Genomic DNA, 20967 nt, shown 5'->3' with positions numbered 1-20967 from the left:
CCCAGAGACATCCAATATGGTAAACCTGTCTGAGAGGGGAACACCCACACTATCTGCTTCCATTTCCCCTCCTAGTGCTTATATCTGTAGAGTGAGTCACTGACTGCACTGTTTCCATCACAAGTCCAACCACAGCTCCAACTGCAGTCTGACAGGAGTTGCAGGTGTTATTTTACAAAAGAATCATGTCACCACCTCCAGTGTACCTGAGACTGAAGGACACTTCAGTTCCTCTCCACTTCCTCAAAACTACCTGCCTTCCACTTATCTGCAAACTTTGCAGCAAAGCCATCAATTTCATCACTCAAATCATTGACATATATTGTAATGGAAAAAGAAGCGATCTCAACACAGACCAGTGGAATACCACTCATCACCGATAGCCAACCAGATAAAGGCTCCCTTTATTCCCACTCTATGTCTTCTGCCAATCAGCCACAGTTTTATCCATGCTAGAATCTTTATTGTAATACTATGGGTTTACAGCTTGTTAAGTAGCTTGGCACCTTGTCAAAGGCCTTCTGAAAACTGAAGCATGCAACATCCATTGGTTATCCTTTGTCTATCCTGCTTGTTATTTCTTCAAAGAATTCCAACAGATTTGTCAAGTAAGATTTTCCCTTGAGGAAACCATGCTAACTATGGTCTATTTTATCATGTGCCTTCAAGTACCCCAAAACCACATACTTAACAACCAACTCCAACATCTTCCCAACCACTGAGGTCAGACTAGCTGGCCTATAATTTCCTTTCTTCTGCCTCTCTCCCTTCTTAAAGAGTGGAGTGACATTTCCAGTCTTCCGGAACCATTCCAGAATCCTATGATTCTTGAAAGATCACTACCAATGCCTCCACAATCTCTTAAGCCACCTATTTCAGAACCCTGGCATCTACACCATCTGGTCCAGGTGACTTATCTACCTTGAGAGCTTTCAGTTTCCCAAGAACCTTCTACCCAGTAATGGTAACTTCACATACTTCATGGAACTTTCACCATACCACCAGTGTGAATTCGCCATTTCCTTGTCCCCATTACTATCTTTCCAGCATCATTTTCCAGTGGTCCAATATCTAGTCTCCCCTGTCTTTTACACTTTATATATCTGAAGAAAGTTTTGGTATCCTATTTAATATTATTGCCTAGCTTACTTTCGTATTCCATCTTTTGCTTTCTAATGACCTTTTTAGTTTCCTTCTGTTGGTTTTTAAAAGCTTCCCAAAAGTCTAACTTCCCACTAATTTTTGGTCTATTATATGCCCTCATTTTGACTTCAATGTTGGCTTTTTCTCTCGTCAGCCATGGTTTTGTCATCTTGCCTTTAGAGTACTTCTTCCTCTTTGTGATGCATATGTCCTGTGCCTTCCCAATTGCTTCCAGAAATTCCAGCTATTGCTACTGTGCTGTCATCCTGGCCAGTCAATTTCCAATCAATTTCGGTCAACTCCTCTCTCAGGTCTCTGTAATTCCCTTTACCCCACTGTAATGCTGATACATCTGACTTTAGCTTCTCCTTCTCAAATTTCAAGGTGTATTTGATCATATTATGATCACTTGCCCCTAATGGTCCTTTTACCTGAAGCCCTCTGATCAATTCCTGTTCTTTGCGCTCTGGTTCTGCAAACATCCTTCTTGAACACAGTGTGTGGGATAAGCACAAAGAGCTCTCAATGATGTGCCTAATTTACTACAGGTTTACTACATGCACCAGAATACGCACACTCACACGTTGTTAGTTTGGCACACTCACTACATAGGTGGTCACTTTGTCAAACCCTACATGGTTTTGTGATGGAAATGCAGATTTTTTGAGGCTGTAACAGACAGAGCAGAGGAAGGAGAACCAGTAGGCGGAATATACTTGAATTGCTGGCAGGCGTTCATCGCGATAGCAGATACTCCGGAGCCTGTACTTACCCTGAAGCTGTTATCATTTTGTGTGGGTAAGGTCACCCATGCTAAGCAGGCCAAAGGGCAGAGGCCAGACTAAGAATGATCCACCACTCTGCCAAGGACAGACAGAGATGGGATCTTCATTGCTACCCTAAATGCCAGGCGTATCGGGCAGAAAGTAAGTAGCCTTGTCTATACCAGAACATAGTCAATGGGAGATGGAGATGTAGGAAGAGATAAGGTTATTCATTTTGCAAGGAAGAACAGACATTATTTAAATGGGGAGAGACAACAGAGTGTAGTGGGATTGGGAAGGGATCCTTGAAAACAACACAACGTTGGTGTGTGGGTTTAGTAAGAAGCTAAGAAGGGAAGTCAAAATGTTGGCGTTTATTGCAAAGGGTGACCACAGCCGGGAAAGGAAGAACAGACCCAATTTGAAGTAGTACAGACAAAGTTCACTCAGTCAATTTCTGCAAAAAAGGGGTGATTTTGTGAGAAAGTCTGAGCAGATTGTACATGGGAACTTAGAAGTATGATCAAACTGCAACAGAATGTTTTGATTGAACCAAAAACTGCAAATGCTGGAAATCCGGAATAAAAACAGAAAATGCTGGAGAAATTCAGCAGGTCAGGCAAAAAAAAAGTGCAAATGACAACAAACTCTGCAAATACAAAATGAAAAAAAACCCTAATAATAACAAATAAATAAATGGATGATGGGGTGGTAAATTGGATTAGTAAGTATGCAGATGATACTAAGATAGGTGGCGTTGTGGATAATGAAGTAGGTTTTCAAAGCTTGCAGAGAGATTTAGGCCAGTTAGAGAAGAGTGGGCTGAAAGATGGCAGATGGAGATTAATGCTGATAAGTGTGAGGTGCTACGTTTTGGTAGGACTAACCAAAATAGGACATACATGGTAAATGGTAGGGCATTGAAGAATGCTGTGGAACAGAGGAATCTAGGAATAATGGTGCATTGTTCCCTGAAGGTGGAATCTCATGTGGATAGGGTGGTGAAGAAAGCTTTTGGTATGCTGGCCTTTATAAATCAGAGCATTGAATATAGGAGTTGGGATGTAATGTTAAAATTGTACAAGGCATTGGTGAGGACAAATTTGGAGTATTGTGTACAGTTCTGGTCACCAAATTATAGGAAATATGTCAACAGAATAGAGAGAGTACGGAGGAGATTTACTAGAATGTTACCTGGCTTTCAGCACCTAAGTTACAGAGAAAGGTTGAACAAGTTAGGTCTTTATTCTTTGGAGTGTAGAAGGTTGAGGGGGGACTTGATAGAGGTATTTAAAATTATGAGGGGGATAGATAGAGTTGACGTGGATAGGCTTTTACCATTGAGAGAAGGGGAGATTCAAACAGGAGGACATGAGTTGAGAGTTAAGGGGCAAAAGTTTAGGGGTAACATGAGGGGGAACTTCTTTATTCAGAGAGTGGTAGCTGTGTGGAATGAGCTTCCAGTAGAAGTGGTAGAGGCAGGTTTGATTCTGTCATTTAAAAAAAAATGGATAGGTACATGGACAGGAAAGGAATGGAGGGTTATGGGCTGAGTGCAGGTAGATGAGACTAGGTGAGAGTAAACGTTCGGCATGGACTAGAAGGGCCGAGATGGCCTGTTTCTATGCTGTAATTGTTATATGGTTATATGGTTAAATAATAAATATCGACAACATGTGTTACGTAACCAGCAACAATGAATATCAATCAAGACAGGTTATATAAAAACAACCAAACATTTATTAAACACGGATAAACGATAGGGAAAAAACAAACAAAAATCTTAACTGGAAGTCAACCGCTATGCAGCCATTCAACAAATCGTCACTTGGCACTGGTTCTTAAAGCGTTAAAGTTAGATATAGTTCTTAAAATGGTAAATTCGAAAGTCCAACAGATTTATATGTTCAATTGGGAGAGACTTCTCTGGAGAAGGATTTCTTCACAGATGCGACTTTCCTGCTGGTTCTGTCCAAAGGATTCACGAGGCAGTAAATGAACAGTTTAAACCAACTGACCTTAATTCCTTTTAGAGAGAGGAAACCTTTGCATGAACTCTTTACTCTTTTGGCAAGAGTTATCTTCGATGCAGGTCGCTACTCCTTCAATGAAGACTCAATAAGGTTGATCCTTTGTTAAACTGCCGACCGATCCTGACTCCTCTTAATCCTTCGGTCCTGTACTTTGATAAAGTCTTCACTCTCCCTTCTACTACAGGAATAGGGTAAATCAACACATCTAGCCAAAAATTTCCAGTCCAGTAATATTGTATCTTGCAATAGAACGCAACATTGCATTTTAAAAATGAAACTACGTCACAAAAACAAACACACAACAGAAACGGAGACACAACACATTCCACCTGGAAATCTACAAACTAAAAACTAACTGCATCATCTGGGGTCTACCCTTATGGTGCACATGTCATCACGTGACCTCACATCGGCAGGAAAATTACATCAGGTGACCTCCAAAAGACCATTACATCATTCTCACAAAAAAACACAGATCTCCTTGAGCATGTAACACGTGAGATGAAGGGTCCTTGAAAGTGAGTTGGGTTGTGGGAGCAGTTCAGTGATGGGGCACGTGAAGTTGAGTGAAGTTGTCCCACTGATTCAGGAGCCTGGTGGTTGAGGGATAATAACTTCTTGAACCTTGTGGTGTGAATTCTGATGCTCCTGTACCTCCTTCCTGATGGCAGCGGTGAGAAGAGAGTATAATCTGGGTGGTAGGGATCCCTGATGATGGATGCTGCTTTCCTGCGACAATAATCCATGTAGCTATGGTCAGTGGTGGGAAAGGCTTTACCCATGATGGACTGAGCTGGATTCACCATTTTTTATAGGATTTTCCATTCAAGGGCATTGGTGTATTAGGAACAGCTTATTCCCCTCTGCCATCAGATTTTTGAACTATGAACACTACGTCATGTTTTATTTAATGTAGTTTTATGATCTGCACTGTACTGCTGCCACAAATAAGGAATATCATGACATATGTCAGTGATCATAAACCTGATTCTGATTCTGAATCAGTCAGTGCCTCTGGATGTGACTATAACATGTTGAATATCAAGGATGTAACGGCGCAGGAGAAAGTGCAGAGGAGTTTCACAGGACGCGTCCTGGGGTGGAACTTTTCAGTTCTGTGGTGAGGCTGAGGTGGGACCTGACAGCGATACAAGTTATAATAATAGACAGGGTAGAGTAAATACTAGGAAGCTCTTCCTGTTGCAGAAGTGAAGAATAAGAGGTTTAAAGGGGATCAAAAGGATTGTTGTTTTATACAGAGGGTGGTTGTAGTGTAGAACACACTGAGGGTGAGATTCAAGCAAGTACACTCACAGTGCAAGGAGGGGAGGAGAAGATGGCAGCACGACGCAGCACGCACAGCCGCTCCGAAATGATATCGTATTTGTTAAATAGGTACCATGCACAATCCTGATTTGATGGAGACAGACGTGAGAAGCACAGAGGAATATCTGGAGAAACTTCTGAAATTCCCACTTCGCTGCCATGCTACTGTGCGATTGAGAATCTCCGGAGGGGAAGGCCCCAAATCCTTGGCTTTGCCTATTGCCTGTTGCCAGGGCCGGGGTCGAAGTGCTCGGTGCTCGGTGTTGGAGGGCTGGTCGGAGGCTCGAAGTTTTCGATGGACTCAAGAGTCGGCTGTGGTCGGGTGCTTCTTCCAGGGTGCTGAATCAGCAAGTTTGCGGCACTGGAAGCTCATGGCAGGGAGAGTGTCTCTTCCTTCTATCGTCGACCTGAGATGATGGGACTTTCAAGAGACTTTGAGACTTTTTTACCGTGCCCATGGTCTGTTCTTTATCAAATTATGGTATTGCTTTGCACTGTTGTAACTATATGTTATAATTATGTGGTTTTTGTCAGTTTTTTCAGTCTTGGTTTGCCTTGTGTTTCTGTGATATCATTGTGGAGGAACATTGTATCATTTCTTAATGCATGCATTACTAAATGACAATAAAAGAGGACTGCGTGTCCTCATAATCTAATCTAATCTAAACTAATTTGAGAACATCTGGATGAGCACCTGATTCGCCAAGGCACTGTAGTTTGGTAAATGGGATTAGTATGGATGGTCAGCATGGCTATGGTGGGCTGAAGAGGGTAAGGTCAGGAGGGATTTCTTCATCCAGTGGACAGTGAAACTTGTGAACACCCTGTGGTGGGGGAGGATTCTTTAAGTGTGCTCAGGAATGAGCTGGGTAGCAGCACAGGTGGGAACAGGGGTCTGGTGGGGTGATCCACTGTGACGGTGCTGCCTCTGCTCGTATTTCCAATGTGTGAGTGTCCTCCTTTGTTAATCATGGTATTGTCAACTTCTGATTGAGAATGCTTTCAAATCAATCAAACACGAAGAAGAAACTTTCAGTGAATAAACTTTAATGAAAATCATTCCAACAGCACCATCCCCAATGCCAGCAGCTTCCCTCTGGTCTCAACAGCCCAGCTGCTGGCGATCTCCCCAGAAGCTCCTCTGGTCTTTGTTCAAGCATTCTTACAATTACCCAGCAAAGGAACCCACACTGTTTGAGGAACCATGAAGGCCATGGGAACGAGGCGCAGACATGCTTAGAGTAGTAGAGCTGAAGGCTGAGGGGTGAAATAAGGGCTTATCTTAGTGAGATGCCCCAGCTGCAGGATCCTCAGGCACCACTAGCACCCATCCACGCTCACCAACCCTTTGTTCACCATCTCAAACCCCAGACTCCTTCATCATCTCACACAGACACACCTCGTGTAAGGCTGTATGTATCTCACCCATGCCCGCTGGCTTCACTCTCTGCACCTAGTGTCATCATTGCTGCAGCATGCATAGTGGCCAGTCCCTCTCCCTGTATACCTCCCGCTGTTCTCCATGTTGACCTACAGCTGATGCCTGTGAATCAGCCAGGGCTGCATCAGAGGAGGGACCAGTCCCTCAGATAGACCCCTGTCACAAAACAATACACTTCATGACATATGTCAGTGATTCTCATTCTGATTGAGAAGGCAGTGAGAGCAAAGTACAGGATTTTGTGCACGTCGGGCTTTGCTGAGGATGGTGAATACTGATAACACATTTCCTTCTTTCTCTCAGTAGAAGGGACTGGGGTAAAAAATACGGAAGCATGGGCAGTGGGATTCTCCTGCTGCAACATGGGGGACATCTCTGGTGTTCCTGGTGACTACACCTGCAGGAAGTGTGTCTACCTGCAGCTCCTGGCAGACTGCATGGAGCAGCTAGTGCTACGGCTGGATTTGCGATGGAATATCTGGGATGTAGAACGTGTGATGGATGGTACATTTAGTAAGTGGGTCACCACACAGGTACAGACAGAGGAGACTGGTGAGCACCAGAGGGACAATGCCATCAGGTAGTTCGGGGATCCTCTGTGTGCATTCCTCTCTCAGACAGGTGTACTATATTGGATGCTGTTCGGGGGATGTTGTCTCAGGGGGAAGTGGTAACAGCCCACTTCATAGCACAGCGAGGAGCTTTGCTGCACATATGTGGAGGAATAAGACTGGGAGAGAGGGGCAGATAGGCAAATGGGACTCCAGGATATTACATTGCCCCCTGGTGCTGGGGAGAAGGAAGATCCCAGAGTGACTGCGATGCATTCTGAAGGAGGAGGGAGAACAGCCATGCTGGTGCTACATAGTAAGACCAACATCATGGGTAGGAAAAGGGATGAGGCCCAGCAAGGGAGCTTAGGGAAACAGGAGCTATTTTAAAATGGTCTGAAAGGCTATAAGCTCCAGATTGGTTCTGGTGTATGAGTCAGTAAGTACAGGAATAGAGGAAATAGAGGCCAGATTAATGTGTACTGCAGAGTGATGAGTTTAGATTCTTGGATCACTGTGACTGTGTTTGGAGAAGGTGTGACCTGTACAAGTGGGATGAGTTTCACCTTACCCAGAAAAGGACCAACATCCTTCTCAACATCCAGCTTGCTACTGCTGTTGGAGAAGGTTTGTACTGAGTTAGCAGGGGAATGGAGCTCAGAATAGAAGGTACAGTCATCGAGAGGGGAAATAGTTACCGTAAACTGAAGAGGTAGAGCAGGAGGGTAAATGCACAGAAGGGAAAACAAAGTTAAATTGCATCGATTTCAGTGCAAGAGGTCTAACTAGTAAAGTAGATTAACTGAAAGCTTTAATTAATATGGGACTATGATCTTGTTACCATCACTGAGATATAGTTGATGGACAGGTGGTGTTGACAACTCAGTGTCCCAGCGGACAGAACTTTCAGGTTAGACAAAGGGAATTAAATAAAGAGGAGGTGACACTGCACTCAGTCAAGGAATGCATTACTTCAGTGTTGAGGAAGGATAGCCCAGAGAGCTGCTCAAATAAGTCCAGAATGGTGAACAACAAGTTTATCCTCACTTTGCTAGCTGTATTCAACATCATTATCTTTATGTGCTGCGTGTATGATGTAAGTGATCATGCTCTTGACTGTAATTGTTCTTGGCAGAGTATCAACACTCTTCAGATATTGTCTGCCTAGCTTCAGTGGTTGTATAACCAGACTTGCAATATGACCATTCCCACCAGTTCCCATGGGTTCATGCAACCCTGATCGGGGAGCTTAGCAGGTGCTATACCTTACCCAAGGGCAATCTGCAGGCTAGTGAAGGGAAGGAGTGCCTACACCTCCTTTGGTAGAGACGTATCTCCACCCTTCACCCCGGGGTGTATTACAGACCTTTTAATAATCAACAGGAGACAGAGGAACAGATATGTAACAAATAGCAGGAAGATGTGAAAATTAAAGTGTTATCGTACAAAGGAATTTCAATTCCCAAATAATAACTGAGATTGCCATAGTGCAAAAAAGGCCGAGAGGGGGGCAGTATTTTTGCAGTGTGTTCGGGAGAATTTTTTGACGCAGTATGCGGACAGACCAATAAAGGAAGGAGTACTACTGGACCTTGGGGAATGTACTTACTCAGGTGATGGGAGTGTTAGTGGAGGAGCATTTTGGAGATAGTGACCATAAGTCTGTAAATTTCAAAAGATGGGATGGATTTTAAATTCTTAAATTAGGGGAAGACCAGTTTCATTAAAATAAGGCCGAGGTAGACTGAGAGCATGTTCCTGTACAGTATGTGGATGTGAGAGGCATGATCGGTTAGTTCACAGATGGCACAAAGATTGAGGGAGTTAGAGATGTTGATAGTGGGAAGGTAGTCATACTGCAGGATTGTGGAGTTGTTGATAGTTAGAGGATCGTCACACCACAGCATTTCAATGTGTTGGTGAAATGGATGGAGTTTCATTGTGATAAATGTGAGGAGATGCATTTTCGGAGTTCTAAAGAGGCTTGGCCATACACCATGAATAGGAATGTCCCATTCTGTACTGAGGAACAAATGGACTTCCGTGCATATTTCCAATAGTGCTTGAAGATGGCAGCAAAGGCAGGTGACATGTTTAAGGCAGCCTTTGGGATTCTGGCCTTCATTAGTTGAGACATTGAATACAAGAGAAGGGACATTCTGCTTCAACTTTAGAAAACATTGGTCAGACTACAGCTGGAGTACTGCGTGCACTTCTGATCAGCGCATTATAGGAAAGATGTGATTTCTTACCCTGAAATGGAGGAAGTTAAAATGGGACATGACTGAGGTGTATAAAATTATAAGCAGTGTAGACAAGGTAAACAGCAGGAAACTTTTCTTCATATCAGAGGGAGATAATACTAGATTTAATGTAAGGAGAAATAGATTTAGAGGTGACCTGAGGGAGTCCTTTCTTTCACCCAGGGAACAGTGAGCCTAACTGTAGAAACAGCAGAGACACATACAAGGAGGCAGAGAAGGCTGTGGGCCAAGGGCTAGAAAAAGGAATTAATACGGATAGGTGTCCATAGTGGGCCAAATGTCCAGTCTGACTCTACGGGTCTTTGACAACAAGCACTGGTTCTCCACCTGAGTTCTCCTCTTCTGGGTGATCATGAGAACCTCCTGACCAGGCACACTAGTTAATCATCCAACTGAGTGTTCAAAGGATTCACAGTGACGGATTGGCTGAACTATACCAGGACCCAAGCCCTGTACTGATAGCAGGTTGTGATGCAGCATTGCTGGGTTTCCTTATTGTCTGTGAGTGACAGATGGCAGAAGTCCACTATGTGAGATGGTATGAGCAGGCACTGGTGACCAGGAACCCTGTGTCTTGATATCATCACTCTGTGCTCTGACACTGGGTTCTGTTGGGGTCCTACCCTGGCCAGCAGGGTCACCTCGGGAAAATCCGTCACTTCAGCAGAGCAGTGATGAGCTCCCCTACACTTGATGATGTCTGCAGCCATATGCTCTCTCTGCTAACCTTGCCTAGTGTTAGTCTCTCCTTTAGCCTGGTTCACAGTGCCTCCTGTCTCTGAAGCCTCAGGAAGATGGTCCTCATGAGTTGCAGCCAGACGCCTGCCCATTCCTTGACTTCATCCCTGCAGGGAGTTCCTCACATCTGTAGGATGTTGTATGAACAAAGTCAACTCAGGGCAGAGGAGCAGGCAGGGCTAACAGAATATCAGTCAGCCCTCTCACAACCTTCCTCCCACACTCTCACCCCTTCCCAACCCCGTCAAGCACTCCCTTACCCATTCAACCCCCTCACCCATCCCCTTCCTCCTCATCCCCCACCCTCCCCATCATCCCTCATCACCCCTACCATTTTCACCCTCTTCAACCCTCTCCCACTCTTCCAAACCCATCACTCCTTCCTCAACCCCTCAGCACTCTCCCTTTACCCCTCCCAATACCCTCACCTCCCATCACCACTCCTTGCCCCCTCTCATACTCCCCACCCCATAAACCTCCCCTGCCCCTTCACTCTTCACTGCCTCTTCAATCCCTACCTCCGAACCTTCACCCCTACCCCACTCTGCCAAACCCATCACCCCTACCTTCCCCTCTCCTCAGTCCCCAACCCTCCCACATTACCCCACATTGCTCTTTTGCCTCTCTCCGCACGCCCTATCACCCTTCCTGTCCCTTCATCCCATTTGCTTACACATCAACCTCTTTCCCCACCCCCTCATCCCAAACTCTTTCATCACCTTTCCATTGCTCCTTGCCACAACCCCAATATCTCCCCTTCACATTCACCCCTCCCACCCCAACTCCATCACCCATCTCTCAGCCTTCACCCCATCATGTCAACCATTCCCCTTGACTTTTCCCAGCCCCTCACCTCCTGCCCCAACCCCATCACATCTCCCCTTCCCCCTCTCCAACTGCCCCATCACATCTCCCCTTCCCCCTCTCCAACTGCCCCATCAGCTCTTCCTTCCCCCTCTCCAACTGCCCCATCACCTCTCCTGTTCCTCCTCACCACTTCCCCTCCATATTACCCCTCACACTATCACTTGCCATCATCTCCAGCTCTCCACTCCCTCCTCCAGCACCTCTTCACCACCTCATCAGAGAGTCAGGAGAGATCCAGCAGAGAGACAGGCCCCTCATCCCAATCCATCCATGCTAACCATCAACTGTCTCCTGGCACTAATCCTATTTATTCTCTCCACATTCCCATGAACAAAACCCCCACCACCCTTAGATTCTACACCTCACCCACATACTGGGGCAAATAACAGTAGACAATTCACCTTCCTGCATGTGTTTGGGGTGTTTGGGGCGTTTGAGGAAACCAGAGCAACCAGGAAAACCCTTGTGGTCACAGAGGGAGTGTGTACATTACACATCGACAGCATCCAAGGTCAACTCTTTCTGGCATTGCCTGTTGCACCACTCTGCTGCTCTTCTCTGCCTATCACCTCATCTTTCTGCTCTTCTTAACACTTGTTTGTCACGTGCCCATACTTCTCACCTCACCTCAACCCACCCATCCCCATCCATATCAGCACCTCACCCCTCACTCCCTCTTCCATATCACATCTTACCCCTTCCCCTAACCACCTTCTCTCTGTCCATCTTTCCACAAGTCTCACTCCCATCACTCATCACAATCTGCCTCCAACCTATTTCATGCCTCATCCCTTCTGCCGCTCACCTCACTCCTCACACCCTGAATCCACATTCAGATACAATATCAGGTGGTGCTGTTAATAGTGAAGAAGGTTATCGTAGATTATAAGTGGACCTTAATCACTTAGGGAAGTCGGCCAAAGATGGCAAATGGATTTCAATACAGATCAATATGAGGTGCTGCATCTTGGAAAGTCAAACCAGTGTAGTACATATAGTGAAAAGAACATCACAGCCAGACAGGGTGCTCTCCTCCATCAGTCAAGACATTAAGTACAGTATAGGAGTTGGGACATTATGAGTTGTATAAGTCATTGGTGAGGCTGCACTGTGTGCAGGCTTGGTCAGCCTGGAATAGAAAAGGTGTGGTTAGACTGAAAAGAATGTGGGGAAGATTTAGGAGGATCTTCCCAGGACTAGAGGGACCGAGTTAAGGGCAGAAGCTGGTCAGGCTGGGTCTTTATTCCTTGGAAAGTCAGAGAATGGGGGGCAACCATATAGAAGTGTTTAAAATTATGAGAAGCATAGTTAAGATGGATGGTAACAGTCTCTACCCCCAGTGTAGTGGAGACCAAAACTAGGGGGTATAGATTTAGGGTGAGTTGGGAAAGGTTTATAAGGGACGCAAGGAGCACCTTGTTCCACACGAAGGGTGATGGGTATATGGAATGAGCTGCCAGAGGAAGTGGGTAACGCAGGCACAATAGTGTCATGTAAAAAGTTCTCAGATAGATGGAGGGGAAGGGCTTGGAAGATATTGGTGGAACACAGGAAATTGTGACGAGCTGGGAGAGCGTCATGGCTGGGCTGCAAGGCCTGTAACTGTGCTGTATTGCTCTGATTATGACAGTTAATATGTGAGGAGTAAGCGTTGGCCTCAGCCCTCAAGAATCTGCTATTCATTAAGGTCTGGCATCCACCTCACTGACATTCCCTGTATCAGATCGCTGTCTGCCCATTTCCTCTGTGTTGAGTGGGCTCAGTGACTGAACCTCCACGGACCCAAACCTGAGGTGGGGTTCTAAAGGTTCAACAGCTACCAAAGCTGCTGAACCTTTATTCAGAGTCTGCCCCAATCCTGAATCCCTGTGCCAGGAGACCACCTCTCTGCTCCCAGCTTGTTGACTGGTAGGAATTTTGTTAATTAAAATCAAAAATCCTGGAAGTCTGAAACAAAACAGAAAATAACTAAGCAGGTCAGGCAGTGTCTGTGGGGAAAAAGCATTAACATTTCAAGTTTGGAACTTTTCATCTGTCGATCTAAAAGGTTAACTTTGTTTCTCTCACCACAGGTGTTGCCTGATGTGCTGAGATCTCCCAGCATTTTCTGTTTTTTATTTAAGAATTTTATGAGCTCTTAGAACCATAGAACCATAAAACATTACAGCACAGAAACAGGCCTTTTGGCCCTTCTTGGCTGTGCCGAACCATTTTTCTCCCTCGTCCTAATGACCTGCACCTGGACTATATCCCTCCATACACCTCTCATCCATGTACCTGTCCAAGATTTTCTTAAATGTTAAAAGTGAGCCCGCATTTACCACCTCGTCTGGCAGCTCATTCCACACTCCCACCACTCTCTGTGTGAAGAAGCCCCCCCTAATGTTCCCTTTAAACTTTTCCCCCCCTCACCCTTAACCCATGTCCTCGGGTTTTTTTCTCCCCTTGTCTCAGTGGAAAAAGCCTGCTTGCATTCACTCTATCAATACTCATCATAATTTTATATACCTCTATCAAATCTCCCCTCATTCTTCTACGCTCCAGGGAATAAAGTCCTAACCTATTCAACCTTTCTCTGTAACTGAGTTTCTCAAGTCCCGGCAACATCCTTGTAAACCTTCTCTGCACTCTTTCAATCTTATTTATATCCTTCCTGTAATTTGGTGACCAAAACTGAACACAATACTCCAAATTCGGCCTCACCAATGCCTTATACAACCTCACCATAACATTCCAACTCTTATACTTAATACTTTGATTTATAAAGGCCAATGTACCAAAAGCTCTCTTTATGACCCTATCTAGCTGTGACGCCACTTTTAAGGAATTTTGTGTCTGTATTCCCAGATCCCTCCATTCTACTGCACTCCTCAGTGCCCTACCATTTACCTTGTATGTTCTATCTTGGTTTGTCCTTCCAAAGTGCAATACCTCACACTTGTCTATATTAAACTCCATCTGCCATTTTTCAGCCCATTTGTCCAGCTGGTCCAAATCCCTCTGCAAGCTTTGAAAACCTTCCTCTCTGTCCACTACACCTCCAATCTTTGTATCATCAGCAAATTTGCTGGTCCAATTTACCACATTATCATCCAGATCATTGATATAGATGACAAATAACAATGGACCCAGCACTGATCCCTGTGGCACACCACTAGTCACAGGCCACCACTTGGAGAAGCAATTCTCTACCACCACTCTTTGGCTTTTCCCAGTGAGCCAATGTCTAATCCAATTTACCACCTCTGCATGTATACCTAGCGACTGAATTTTCCTAACTAACCTCCCATGCGGGACCTTGTCAAAGGCCTTACTGAAGTCCATGTAGACAATATTCACTGCCTTCCCTTCATCCACTTTCTTGGTAACCTCCTGAAAAACTCTAATAGATTTGTTACACATGACCTACCACACACAAAGCCATGTTGACTCTCCCTAATAAGTCCCTGTCTATCCAAATACTTGTAGATCCTATCTCTTAGTACTCCTTCCAATAACTTACCTACTACCAACGTCAAATTTACCGGCCTATAATTTTCCGGATTATTTTTAGAGCCTTTTTTAAACAACATGAGCTATCCTCCAATCCTCCGGCACCTCACCCGTAGATACCGACATTTTAAATATATCTGCTAGGGCCCCTGCAATTTCAACACTAGTCTCCTTGAAGGTCCGAGGGAATACCCTGTCAGGTCTTGGGGATTTATCTACTCTGATTTGCCTCCTCCTCTTCAATTTGTATAGGTTCCATGACCTCACTACTCGTTTGCCTTATTTCCATAGACTCCACACCAGTTTCCTTAGTAAGTACAGATGCAAAAAAAACCCATTTAAGATCTCCCCCATTTCTTTTGGTTCCATACATAGCCGACCACTCTGATGTTCAAGAGGACCAATTTTATCCCTTACCATCCTTTTGCTTTTAATATACCTGTAGAAGCTCTTTGGATTATCCTTCGCCTTGACTGCCAAAGCAACCTCATGTCTTCTTTTAGCCCTCCTGATGTTAAGTTTTATTTTGCACTTTTTATATTCCTCAAGCACCTTATTTACTCCCTGTTTCCTATACATGTCATACATCTCTCTATTCCTTTTTATCAGAGTTCCAATATCCCTTGAGAACCAAGGTTCCTTATTCTTATTCACTTTGCCTTTAATCCTGACAGGAACATACAACTCTGCACTCTCAAAATTTCTCCTTTGAAGGCTTCCCATTTACCAGTCACATCCTTGCCAGAGAACAACCTGTCCCAATTCACGCTTTTTAGATCCTTTCTCATTTCTTCAAATTTGGCCTTTTTCCAGTTTAGAACCTCAATCCAAGGACCAGATCTATCTTTATCCATGATCAAGTTGGAACTAATGGTGTTATGATCACTGGAACCAAAGCGTTCCCCTACACACACTTCCGTCACCTGTCCTAACTCGTTTCCTAACAGGAGATCCAATATTGCATCCTCTCTAGTTGGTACCTCTATATATTGATTTAGAAAACTTTCCTGAACACATTTTACAAACTCTAACCAGACTAGACCTTTAACAGTATGGGAATCCCAATCAATATGTGGAAAATTAAAATCCCCTACTATCACAACTTTATGTTTCCTGCAGTTGTCCGCTATCTTCTGCAGATTTGCTCCTCCAATTCTCGCTGACTATTGGGTGGTCTATAATACAACCCCATTAATGTGGTCATACCTTTCCTGTTTCTCAGCTCCACCCATATGGCCTCAGTAGACAAGCCCTCTAATCTGTCCTGCCTGAGCACTGCTGTAACATTTTCCCTGACTAGCAATTCCACCCCCCCACCCTTCATTCCTCTGCCTCTATCACGTCTGAAACATGGGAACCCTGGAACATTAAGCTGCCAGTCCTGCCCCTCCTGTAGCCAAGTTTCACTAATGGTTATAATGTCATAATTCCATGTGCCCTCAGCTCGTCAGCCTTCCCACAATACTCCTTGTATTGAAATAGACACACCTCAGAAGATTATTACCACCACACACAATCCCTCCATTTGTGACTTTGCATGAACTTTTAACATCATTTATTTTCACCCCCGCTCCACTACCTGCTCTGGCACTCTGGTTCCCATCCCCCTGCAAATCTAGCTTAAATATGAGATTGTGGAGGCATTGGCAATGATCTTTCAAAAATCATTAGATTCTGATATGATGCCAGAGAACTGGAAAATTGCAAATGTCATTCCACTCTTTAAGAAAGAAAGAAGGCAGCAGAAAGGAAATTATAGACCAGTTAGCCTTACCTCAGAGATTGGAAAGATGTTGGAGTCAATTGTTAAGGATGAAGTTATGGAGTAACTGGAGACACAGGACAAGATAGAACAAAGTCAGCATAGTTTTCTTAAGGGGAAATCTTGTCTGACAAACCTGTTGGAATTCTTTGAGGAGATTACATGTAGGATAGATAAAGGGGATGTAGTGGATGTTGTATATTTTGTCTTTCAGAAGGCCTTTGACAAGGTGCCACACATGAGGCTGTTTACCAAGTTAAGAGCCCATGGTATTACAGGACTGTTACTGGCATGGCTAGAGCATTCTCTGATTGGAAGGAGGCAATGAGTTTGAATAAAAGGGTCCTTTTCTGGTTGCCTGCCAGTGACTAGTGGTGCTCCACAGGACTCAGTGTTGGAACTGCTTCTTTTTATGCTATATATCAATGATTTTGATGTGCAATAGATGGCTTTGTTGCCAAGTTTGCAGATGATATGAAGATTGGTGGAGAGGCAGGTAGTGTTGAGGAAACAGGTAGGCTGCAGAAGGACTTAAACAAATTAGGAGAATGGGCAAGAGAGTAGCAAATGAAATACAATGTTGAAAAATGCATGGTTATGCACTTTGGTAGTAGAAATAAATGTGCAGACCATTTTCTAAATGGGGAGAAAATCCAAAAGTCTGAGCTGCAAAGGGAATTGGGAGTTTACTTGCAGGTTGAGTCGGTGGTGAGGAAGACAAATGCAATGTTAGCATTCATTTCAAGGGGTCTAGATCACAAGAGCAAGATCAAGAATCTGAGATGCAAAGGGACCTGGGAGTCCTTGTGCAGAACACCCAAAAGTTAATTTGCAGTTTGAGTTGGTGGTGAAGAAGGCAGATGCTATATTAGCAACACACATCAAAGTTGCTGGTGAACACAGCAGGCCAAGCAGCATCTATAGGAAGAGGCGCAGTCGACGTTTCAGGCCGAGACCCTTCGTCAGGACTAACTGAAGAAAGAGTGAGTAAGGGATTTGAAAACTGGAGGGGGAGGGGGAGATGCAAAATGATAGGAGAAGACAGGAGGGGGAGGGATAGAGCCGAGAGCTGGACAGGTGATAGGCAAAAGGGGATACGAGAGGATCATGGGACAGGAGGTCCGGGAAGAAAGACGGGGGGGGTGACCCAGAGGATGGGCAAGAGGTATATTCAGAGGGACAGAGGGAGAAAAAGGAGAGTGAGAGAAAGAATGTGTGCATAAAAATGAGTAACAGATGGGGTACGAGGGGGAGGTGGGGCCTAGCGGAAGTTAGAGAAGTCAATGTTCATGCCATCAGGTTGGAGGCTACCCAGACGGAATATAAGGTGTTGTTCCTCCAACCTGAGTGTGGCTTCATCTTTACAGTAGATGCTATATTAATTATTATTATTATTAATATTATATATTAGCATTCATTTCAAGAGGTCTAGAATACAAGACCAAGGATGCGATGCTGAGGCTTTATAAGGCACTGGTGAGGCCTCACCTTGAGTGTTGTGAACAGTTTTGGGCCTAAATGGCCTAATTCTGCTCCTATGTCTTATGGTCTTATCGTCTAACAGAAGGAAGGCCATCTCTGTTGCGGAGGAGAAATGGGAAGCTCCAAAGGTAACAGTGTAGGAAAGGTCATCATCAGGAATTAGGGCAAGTTCTGTGCTATCTTGGGCTAGTAAGTCTGTTCTAGGGCAGGACACACCCGAATGCACTGGAATCTGGGCCGGGATCATGGTCAGGCTCAGGGAGAAGGGAGAACAGTATAAAGCACAGTCAGAACATCCAGCAATCGGAGCTGGGAAGGACAGCAGTGATGGGAATGGTAACAAATCTCTTCTGGGCTGAGGGTCCTCAGTACTCCGAGCAGGCGGTTCTCCTTGGCTGCAGATAAGACTGATCACATGGAGTGCCCACTGTGGAGAGGGATTGACTGTTCAGGGGATGGAATAAATGTTGACGAGAGGGAGTAACTGGTGAGCAGCAAAGAGTAACCATTGCAGGTGGAGAATAACCATTGAGAAGACAGACTCACTGTTGAGGAGGGGCAATGACTATTGAGTGGGGACTCACCTTTGAAGGTGGGGAGTGACTGTCCTTCACCAACACCAGAACTGCCCCCGAAGTGATGTTATTCCCTTCCAGCGTCTCATTTTCTCCGAGTTCTTGACCTTTGTAAGTGAAGCTCATCTTCCAGGAGGTGACTCCCTGTCTGACCAGGTGGAGACGGATGTGTTTGATTGTGTCACTTGGCCTCATCCTGACCGTGACCAGCTGCTGCCCATCCGGGAGCCGGACCCCGACCTCTGTCCTGGCCCAGTGAGAGAGCAGCCGCTGCACCATGCTCATTACACTGCAGTTGCAGGGGTCCAGATCACAGCTCTGCTGCAGCGATGCTGGCCGACAGGGTTGATTCTAAAACAGTCATCAACAGGCACCTCCTTTCCTATCCTCTTACACTTTATAAACCAAGCCTTGCCCAGAACTGGTTCAGCAACATTCCCTAAAACACTCACTCTGCAGTCCACACCCTCTGATTAAAGGGTGCTGTAACCAGTAGCACAGTTACTGGGCACAGCCCAGGCGTATTGCCACTGCAGTCAGTGATGGCCTAGTGCTGAGCTTATTCGACTGACAGCTGCTGAACCCCTCGGTAACCCCGGATAGCACCATAGCAACCTGTGGGTTAGCTGCATGGTAACTCCATGACAACCTGAGGCAGCATCACAGCAATCCCATGACAACTTGGGATAGTGCCATGGCAACTTAACAGCAAACCTGGAATGTCACCATGTCAACCCCACAACAACTTAGGCTAGAGTAGGCCATTCGGCCCGTTGAGCCAGCACCGCCATTCACTGTGATCGTGGCTGATCATTCACAATCAGTACCCTGTTCCTGCCTTCTCCCCATATCCCTTCACTCCGTTATCTTTAAGAGCTCTATCTAACTCTTTCTTGAAAAAATCCAGAGAATTGGCCTCCACTGCTTTCTCAGGCAGAGCATTCCACAGATCCACAACTCTCTGGGTGAAAAAGTTTTTCCTCAACTCCATTCTACATGGCCTACCCCTTATTCTGCCTCTAGTGTGTCCAATCTCTTAATAATAATGTGGTGGGGTTGGGGGGAGACAGAAGCATAATCTTAAAATGCTGAATTTATTCTCTAATTCAGCTCATAAGCCTAATTGAAAGATGAGGCCCTTTTTGCATTATTGTTGAGGTTCAGAGCATCCTCGTTCTCCTTGAGGTGAAAATTGGACCACTGAGGTCCTGGTAAAGATCAGTTCAGAGTCAAACCAAGTGAGGTTGAAAGATCAACAATATATTTCTCAGTCAGAACAGTGAGGCCGCTGGTGGGAACCTGCAGAAAGTGGTGCTCCCTTACACCTGTTAACATCCTTGAACTTCTCGGTGAAGTTGGTGACAAATCTGGATGAGTAACTACAGTGCATTTTGTAGGTAGTGCACACCGCAGCCACTGTGCAGTGGTGGATGGTATTGAGCTTCTTGAGAGTTGTTGGACTTGTTCTCTTCTCAGCAAGTATTTCCCACCACACTCCTGCTGTGCTTTATAGATGAAAAACAGGCTTGGGAGTTTCAGGAGTTGTTGTGAGAAGAGCTTTTGGTACATTGGCCTTTCTAAATCAAAGTATTGAGTACAGGAGTTGGGATGCTACGTTGAAGTTGTATAAGGTCAAATTTAGAGTATTGTGTACATTTCTGGTCACCTGCCTACAGGAAAGATAAAATTGAAAGAGGACCTGGAATTGTGAAACTGTATCCATTAATGATACTTTGTTGCTGGAGATACAGCACTGGCAGCTCAATATTCCGGCATTCCATTGTTTTAGATGCAACAGAATGGGAGGAAATAAAGGAGGAGGAGTGGTATTATGAGTCAAGGAAAATGTCGGACAGGACAGACAGCATATCATACCAGGGCAGACAGGAGTTATGGGTGGAACTGAGGAATAAGACCATAAGACATAGGAGCAGAATTAGGCCACTTGAGTCTGCACCGCCATTCAATAATGGCTGATCCTTTTTACCCCTCCTCAGTCCCATTCCCTAGCCTTCTCCCCATAGCCATCGATGCCATGTCCAATCAAGAACATATCAATCTTTACCTTAAATACACCGAACGACCTAGCCTCCACACAGCCTGTGGTAACAAATTTCACAAATTCACCACCCTCTCGCTAAAGAAATTTCTCCGCATCTCTGTTTTAAATGGACACTCCTCTATTTTGAGACCGTTCCCCTTTCCATATCTACTCTATCAACATTCGAAAGGTTTCAATGAGATCCCACCTCATCCTTCTAAATTCCAGTGTGTACAGACCCAGAGCTATCAAATGTTCCTCGCATGATAACCTTTCATTCACGGAATCATCTTTGTGAACCTCCTCTGAACCCTCTCCAATGCCAGCACATCTTTTCTTAGATGAGGAGCCCAAAACTGTTCTCAATACTTAAGGTGAGACCTCACTAGTGCCTTACAAAGCCTCAGCATCACATCCCTGCTCTTCTGTTCTAGACCTTTATAAAATGAATGCTAACATGGCACTTGCCTTCCTCACCACCAACTCAA

General features: G+C 45.0%; 1 protein-coding gene across 1 annotated transcript; it reads right to left on the bottom strand.

Annotated features, from left to right (window-relative positions):
• Window positions 1-6311: 6311 nt before the first annotated feature.
• Window positions 6312-18792, bottom strand: LOC134337150 (ubiquitin domain-containing protein TINCR-like). The gene is made up of 2 exons (XM_063031995.1): window positions 18448-18792; window positions 6312-6523 (listed from the first exon to the last, which is right to left on the bottom strand). Exons 1-2 carry the CDS (start codon window positions 18721-18723, stop codon window positions 6503-6505), a joined length of 297 nt encoding a protein of 98 aa, XP_062888065.1. The 5' UTR covers window positions 18724-18792; the 3' UTR covers window positions 6312-6502.
• Window positions 18793-20967: the final 2175 nt, after the last annotated feature.

The sequence above is a fragment of the Mobula hypostoma genome, chromosome 24 (genome assembly GCF_963921235.1).
Source record: "Mobula hypostoma chromosome 24, sMobHyp1.1, whole genome shotgun sequence".
In the NCBI taxonomy this organism is placed as follows: Eukaryota; Metazoa; Chordata; class Chondrichthyes; order Myliobatiformes; family Myliobatidae; genus Mobula; species Mobula hypostoma.
This window is presented reverse-complemented; position numbering and strand designations above follow the sequence as displayed.